This window comes from Saccostrea cucullata, unplaced genomic scaffold (assembly GCF_032062105.1).
Source record: "Saccostrea cucullata isolate Sc308-1 unplaced genomic scaffold, CSIRO_AGI_Scuc_v1 ctg865, whole genome shotgun sequence".
Taxonomy (NCBI): Eukaryota; Metazoa; Mollusca; class Bivalvia; order Ostreida; family Ostreidae; genus Saccostrea; species Saccostrea cuccullata.
Genome location: NW_026922290.1, coordinates 72,805 through 81,427, shown reverse-complemented (window position 1 = coordinate 81,427; position 8,623 = coordinate 72,805). Strand labels below are relative to the sequence as shown.

General features: G+C 37.1%; 1 protein-coding gene across 1 annotated transcript; it reads right to left on the bottom strand.

Annotated features, from left to right (window-relative positions):
- Window positions 1-1,321: 1,321 nt before the first annotated feature.
- LOC134261549 (probable ATP-dependent DNA helicase RecS) lies at window positions 1,322-2,110 on the bottom strand. Its single transcript, XM_062743975.1, has one exon. It carries the CDS (start codon window positions 2,108-2,110, stop codon window positions 1,322-1,324), a length of 789 nt encoding a protein of 262 aa, XP_062599959.1.
- Window positions 2,111-8,623: the final 6,513 nt, after the last annotated feature.

The following is an 8,623-nucleotide window of genomic DNA, read 5'->3' as shown; positions in this document are numbered from 1 at the left end:
TCCCTTACTTATGCAGCAATGTACCTTCATCTCCCTGCATACGAAGTATTTATATCTCAGTTGATTCGATATGTAAGAGCATGCTCTACGTATGAACAATTTCTTAAACGAGGTAAATTATTGACAAGCAAGTTGATGAAACAAGAATATCAACAGTCTCGTTTAAAGTCATCATTTAGTAAATTCTATGGTCGATACAATGACCTTGTCAGCAAATACAATTTATCATTGAATGAAATGCTGACTGATGTTTTTCATACCAATTGTTAGTCCATTATTTATACACTGAATTGACCACGGATTTTTTCCGTTATTTCCTGATTATGACAACGAGCACACGGCGGGTGTGACCGGTCGGCAGGGGATGATCACTCCTCCATGGCACCTGATCCCACCTCTGATGTTTCGGAGGTCCGTGTTTGCTCTGCTCTTATTTAGTATATTTGTTTAATGGACGTTGAGATTGAATACTGTTCGTTATTTCCATATCCTTCTATCAAAGTCTGATACAAATCTTCTCAATGTTTTTAATGTAGTTTTTCATGGATTCTGATTTTGACATGGTCTTGTTCCATAGTGTTTCTGCATTAGCCATATTGGAAATTTATTTCTAAAATTAACATTCCCTTCACTGGTGAGGTGAGGACAGCCTTGATATCTATCATTTGAGCAAGGTGGAAGACAAGCAATCTGAGGGAATCGCATCTAATAATTTGATATTTGCTTGCTGATTTTCTTGAGCAGGTCTTGTTATTGACTTACTGGCTTTTTTGGTACCAAATGCCATTTTGTCAGCCTCCTTTGTAGACATATCATGCTGTAGCTCTTGGACTTTCAGTTCCGGCTAGCGTAGAGTCTTTTAAGGATTACGTCCTTAACAATTGACTGTACGGACTGTTCCAGTTGCAAAATAATGGTTTCCAACTTACTGAGGCGAGTTTTGTTGTCGGTTCAGCTGATATAGCACTAATAGTACCGTCTTATTGCGTAGGCAGTGACATTTGTATCTTCTTCAAATACATTTGTCTTGCTGTATCCAATGTTGTAATTACCGGTATCTGGATTTCATAATCTGCAACTAACTTTTCCTCAGTAACAACTTTGGTGTCTCTAACTTGGTGAAAAATCCGAATTAACGGGAGGAGTCAAGTCGAATTCCCACCGTCCAACAGCTCCACTTCGGGGTAGGACTCCTTGACTGTCTTCTGGCGGGTCGACGGATTCCGGGGGGAGAGATCCTTGGTTTTCTTTATCCATCGCAATAAACAATCTTTTAACTTCATTTAATTTGCTGGATTCTGATTTTCTAGCAAGGAAATGCTCATATCCATTGGTTGAATAATTTTGTTCTCTCTAAAATGTCCTCATCAACACACTTCTCCAATATCAGTTTAAATTCACTACAATTACCGTAGTTGCACAACTTTTCACAGAAATCACAGCATGAGTGTTTTCTCAATTCACTATTCTCAATTGCATTAAGTTCGGTTGTTGAAACAAAGTTTGTCATAATAACCATTCTCCTGCATTTGCTCGACTTATCTACCGCCTTTACTTCCTCATCCATATGTTGGTACTGATAAGAGTGATGTTGGATAACTGCAATAGAGTCTTTACCATCCCGTCTAACGCGACCACATTCTTGAAGCAAGTCTACCAGGGTTGGTAGGGGGCCATACAAAACAACACTATGGCATTCTAAAACATCAACACCCATTCCCAAGGCTCTTGTTGCAACAAAAAGTATTAACATGAAATCTTCTTCAGTCAGTTGATGAAAAACATTAAGTTTTGTCTCGTTAGTTGTCTCTGAATGGAACATTTCTATGTGTCTTGACAGTTCTGGAACCTCAGAAATAATGTAATTGTAAATGAGGGAAACGTCCTTTATGGAATTACAATATACAAGTGTTCTTGGAAATTTCTCTTTGAATTTCAAAAGTCCCTCAACCAACCAAAACATTGATGACTCGACGTTATGATCAACCTTTTTAAATGTGTACTTGATGTTTTGTTTATTTGGAGACACAGAAACAAAGTTAGGGCAATCTGTCATGTTTAAAACTTTCTGTAACATTTTCTGTGTACAGGTTGCACTCAATGCCAACATAGCTGCCGCCGGAAACAAGGATCTAAGTTCACCTATGTGTCCTTTCTAAAGGCTTCTTCATCTTTTTTGTCGACAGAACCCCTGAAACATAAAATATATAATATTATAGTGTATATATAAATATATATGTAATATATAAAGAAGAAGTCTTAGCCAAAACTCACTCGTAATACCCCAGCTGTAATATGAATATACATCCTTATATGAATATACACAAGTTCAGTTACAGACAGACAAAGGAATGGACAGGAATTTGATACCAGTTTCTACGAAAACTTGATATCATTGAGATGGTGGCGCACTCAAATGGCCCCCTTTCAACAATGAACATGAAAATGTAAAGTAGTTTAAAACGGTTTATTTTGAAGAGGACCATTTGTGTAAAACAGTACAAGTCATTTAGTTCGTCTTCACGGATTATGGGATATTGCAAATTTAAAGATATATATCGAAGCTATCTTGTATCCTGAGTTATATACATATACTGGAATTAAAGGGAAAAAATTATGCACCAAAAAAGATTTCAAACAGAGAGTGAGTGAAGTAATAGCCAGATTGGGTCAAGGAGAGGGGAGATATGCTCCAGACAAGGATTTTCCATAAAATACTGCTCTGACCTTGACCTTTGACCTAGAAACATGGTTCAAGGTCAATGCACACCGGTTACCCAAAGGCACTCTGTGGGTGAAGTATGAGCCAGATTGGGCCAAGGAGAGCGAAGATTTGCTCTCGACAAGGGATCTCGGACGGACGGACAGTCTGATCACTACAGGCACCGGCCTAGCGGGGCAGTAGTATAAGATGTAGGATTTGGCGACTTGTTTATACGACTTGTTTCTGCTTGACGACTTGTTTTTCTCCGAAAAGTATGTATAATAGTAAGAAAAAACCATAAAAAACTTTGACGACTTGTTTTTTTTCCGAAAAGCGCTTGACGCCTTGTTTTTCACCGAAAAATGTTATACGCCTGGTTTGTCACTGAAAAGCGCTTGACACCCAGTTTTTTATGTACCTGAATGCAGCAACATGACGTTTGATGTGGGGAAGGGTTTTTAACACCCAGTTTATCATAATGGCACACCTGAATACACAATATACGTCTCGTTTCAAAAAGGTTTGGTACCTAGTTTTTCGTGTACTTTGATATCCCCAAGTCATTGAAACATGACATTTCATCAGTGTTAAAGACATAGAAAGGCTACGTCTCAATTAATTTCAACACACCTAAATTCACACAAAAGTATATATATATATATATCTTCAGAGAAAAGGTGAAAACGCTTAGAAAAGTTTTGACACTCAGTTTTTTTTAAGTAGAGAAACTTTATTGTACAGTGATCTTATTTTTGAAGATGTCTTATCGTTTAAGATTCGGTGATATTTTAAACATTCCCGACGGGGATTGTATTTGTCAACAAGTAAATTGTTTGACAGTGGAAACGCATGGATTGTCATTACAAATAGCAGAGAAATATCATTTCGCAGACATTTACCGTAAACGCAGAAGACTTCAATATTGGAACCTGGCCACTGTAGAAACGAGAGGAACTTCGGGGACTATAGAAATATTCCAACAGCCTAACTCACCTGCAATAATCTGCATGCTGGCTCAGTATGATTACGGACGCTGCAACAAACGGTTTCAAAGATTAATTCATCCCTATGAAGATACGGTCGAAAACAGGATACAATGGTTCCAGCAATGTTTAATAAACTAGGAGCCACCCCTTACAAATGAATTGTGTACCCATTCAAGATTGGTTGTGGACTTGCAGGCGGTGATTGGAAAATTTATTATAAATTAATTAAAGAGTTTGCGGTGAAATACACCAAGACAGTAACCATCATCGTACCCCGTTTAAAGACTAGACCATAATCAGAAGTGATTGCTACTTTTTCTTTGTTGTTGTTGATTTTAAAATATGAACCAACATAAAAATAATAAAAGTATATGACATGTAGAACAATTATTTTACAATAAAATTATACGTTCCCCGTATACCATTGTTTTTGGATTTATGATACACATAAATAAAAATCTACGTCTTCGTTTCGTTAATACACATCTATCGTCAGATGCGGTATTTGAAACATGCAAATGCACAGTATACGCACATTTCGGTGAAATGTACGTTCCTGTCACATCTATGAAATTCCATACATGCGTATAAATGTTTCATAATAAAAGTTTATGACATGTAGAGCAATTAGTTTACAATGAAATTATATACATAGACAGTATATTTCCATACGACGATTATAGTATCACATATCATCTGAACGATTGATTGATTGATTGTATACTGTTTTACGTCCCGCTCCAGAATTTTTCACTGATATGGAGACGTCACCATTGCCGGTGAAGGGCTGCAAATTTAGGCCTATGCTCGGCCCTCAGGGCCTTTGAGCAGGGAGGGATCTTTATCGTGCCACACCTGCTGTGACACGGGGCCTCGGTTTATACGGTCTCATCCGAAGGACCGCCCCATTTAGTCGCCTTTTACGACAAGCAAGGGGGTACTGAGGACCTATTCTAACCCGGATCCACACGATAAACGTCTTCTGGAGACGGGCGGCGGGCTGTCACAAATGGATATTATAATTAGAAAGATACGGAGCATGCACAAGGGACAGCTCAGGCATAAGTATAAATACTACCTGGTTGTACCACCCTTCCTCACAGTTTCTTGTAAAAGATGGAAGACGTAGTTCAACTAAGTAAACGCATATCAATGGGGGTCACGAAGAAAGAACTAAAAAAGCTTCAAAACAACGACTACATGGAGAAGAACATCGTCTTTACATCCAAGAATTTCTGACCCTTCTCGGACTCCTGCAAGAAATCGACCAGCACATAGAGTTACTAAAGAAAAACCAGCGAACGGATGCCAAGACGTGGGACCTGAGTCGAAAGGGAATAGGAAAGATAAGAATAACTGTAATTTTTTTTCCAGAAGCGCCGAACATCATGTTGGATTTTAGAGCATTTCTCTTTCACGCTAATAAGCCGTACCCGACTAAAAGCGGAACATGTCTAACAGTAACTGAATGGCGATGCTTCAGGGACCACCATGGTGGAAAGATCGGTACCACCTCGGATCATCCTTCAGCGGATGCCATGAGAGAAATCATCAAGGAACACTTAAAAGTTAAAGGAGTCGAGAAGGATAGGGAAATAACGAACAGTATTCAATCTCAAAGTCCATTAAACAGATATACAAAATAAGAGCAGAGCAAACACGGACCTCCGAAACATCAGAGGTGGGATCAGGTGCCATGGAGGAGTGATCATCCCCTGCCGACTGGTCACACCCGCCGTGTGCTCGTTGTCATAATCAGGAAATAACGGAAAAAATCCGTGGTCAATTCAGTGTATAAACAATGGACTGACAATTGGTATGAAAAACGTCAGTCAGCATTTCATTCAATGATAAATTGTATTTGCTGACAAGGTCATTTTATCGACCATAGAATTTACGAAATGATGACTCTAAAAGAGACTGTTGATATTCTTGGTACATCAACTTGCTTGTCAATAATTTACCTCGTTTAAGAAATTGTTCATACGTAGAGCATGCTCTTGCGTATCGAATCAACTGAGATATAAATACTCCGTATGCAGGTGATGAAGGTATATTGCTGCATAAGTAAGGGAAGTTGACGATAGAAAAGTTAAAGTCATCACGTTTATCAAATAGCTTGGTTGTTAGATTACCATTAGTGTCTTTTTCAAGTAAAATATCCAAGTATGAAGCAGAAGTGTCGGACTCTGTGGTATCTTTTATCTCAAGCTCACCAGGATATATCGTGTCGACGTAGGAATGGAAATTATCAATATTGACAATACGTCGTCGATATATCTAAATGTCGAGTTGAAGGCCACAGCAAGTGTTTTCTTCTTTTCATGTAAAAGATTTTGCATAAATTCTGCTTTATATGAATATAAAAATAAGTCTGCTAATAACGGAGCGCAATTTGTACCCATGGGAATTCCAGTAGATTGTTGGAATACCTGGTCTCCAAAACCACATAGATATTGTCAATCAGAAACTCAAGCATCTTCTTGATGTCAACTTCAAAGTACTTATGTGTGCAATCAGAATTTGTTTTAACAAAATAATTTTTCAAATCAGCAATGACGAGTTCCATTTTTGTTGAAGAAGCAGCTGTCAATGATATCAAAAAACCCTGGATTTTAATTTGTCGTGGGGAATTGTTGTGTATAAAGTTGAAAAGTCGTAAGTTTTTATGCTGTTGATTTTTGTAAAGTCTTGTGATTTCAAATTGTCCAAAAGTTCTTTAGAATTTTTAAGTATCCACATCTGATTTACACCACTTCTTGAATATATAGTTGTACAGTACTCTTGAAGTTTTTCCTTCACTACTGTCAATATTTTAGTGAGAAGTAACGAAAGAGGCTTGGTTGAACATTTACTGGAACCTGCAATGTATCTTTGTTTGTAAGGATTCTTATGAAGTTTCGGAATCCAATATATATAAGGTAGTTCAAATTCATTTTGGCTCTGTGGAATATTAAAAGTATTCAAAACTGACAGGTGATTTTGAAGAATTTCTTCCTTAGAAAGAGAAGTATATGTATAAGTAGGATTACCACTTGTAGAATTAAGTCCAAGTTCTTCTAGAATGCAATTTATATAATGAGCCTTACAAACGAAGACAATGTTGTTACCTGCTTTGTCGGCAGGAACCAGTACGTACTGATCGTGTAATCTATCTAATTCTTTTTTCACTTCTGGTTTATTGAACACAGAAGGATAGGCAGCGCGCGAAAAGTGTTCCGGATGCTCCGTTGACCACCCAAGCCAGAAACGACATATGGACACAGGATGTTTGGATAGTAGGCACGTGCTGAGAGATGTATATATGGAGGACTGTTTCGAAAAACTAAAGGCAGCCGACGTATTAGAAGAATTTAAGGAATCAACCAAGGAATCTAATTCACTGGGTGAAACACTATTTGAAAATCTGAAAAGAAGTGAACAATTCAAACAAGAACTTTTAAATATGCGCTAAAATCAAAAAAGTGTAACCGAAATTCAAAAAAAATTGTTCATTTTTATATACACTAAATAAATTTATTTTTTTTCTTATGATTTGCTATGCTTTGTTGTTTATGATTTTTTTTGTTGTTGTAAAATATGGATCAATAAAAAAATAATAAAAGTGTATGACAATTAATTATATGTAAGTCGCATACCTCGAACTATATACTGGTTCATAAAGAAAGTTGAAGAGCCAGATATTTGTCTTAAGGATAGACCAGAATTTACGAGAAAGGTCTTCTAGAGACCGGAAAACAATTTGACACGAAAAGACATATTTATTATGAAGATACAGGACAGCACTCCGTTCTCACTATAAATAATAACTGGGTCACCGTCTTTCTTCACAGTTTCTTGTAAACTACTAAATCATGGAAGAAATAATTCAACTGAGTAAACGTTGGTCCAATTCGAATAACTAAGAAAGAAAGACTAGTGAAACTGCAAAATTATTTGTACAAGGAGAAAAGCGTCCTCTTTTCCATGGAGGAATTTGCATTACTCCTTGTACATATACTTGTTATAGATGAGTACATAAAAACGGCAATGAACACCCAGAAGACGGGGGAGAAAACGTGGGATCTAAGACGTGAAGGTAAAGGTGAGAAAAGACTAACGGTGAAATGTTTCCCTCAAGCACCGTACATCATTGTGAAAATCCGAAATTTTTACTTTCATTTACCCAAGCCTTTACCCGTCGATACCGGAGCATCTATTACCACAGCGGAATGGAAGCGGATCCGGGACTATCTGTGTGAAAAAATGGAGAAAACACTCCACACTTCCACGGCCACAATGAAAAAACTCATCCGAGAGTATATGAAAGACAAAGTAGCCGAATGCGCACGGAAAAACTGCAGTGGATGTTTGGTTAATCACCCGAACAAAGAAGAACACATTCACACAGGTTGTATGTCCAGCTGGCCTATGTTAAGAGATTTGTATAAAGAGGAATGTTTCTTGAAGATGGATTCTACAGAAATTTTAAAACAACTTAACCTATTAACAAATGACACTTGTATTTTAATGAATATTTTTATACATACTATTTTCAGTCGTTTTACTGTTTCTAATTACAAGTATGCTCTGAGCAGATCATTTTCTTTTTTTTAAATTTGCTTCATATATACTCTTTGAATTGAAAAATCAAGACATTTATTAAGGTCCTTGTGGGAACTTCCAATGAAATTTATATCATTACATGTTCATGTAGGTGGAACATGTATGTTATCTCAAACACATCATACATTTTTATTTTATTTTTTAAGAGTCCTTTGTTTACCTTTGTGATTTCCATCGAGAGCAGGCATGGGAGAGATAGCTTAAAGCAACTCACAATGGCATTGGAGATGATAAAGATGAAATTTTATCTTTGTTACGCTCTGTAGCAAGATCCAAAACCAATGAAGAGTTTGAACTGTCAAGTAACAGATTAAAGGTACAGTAAAAC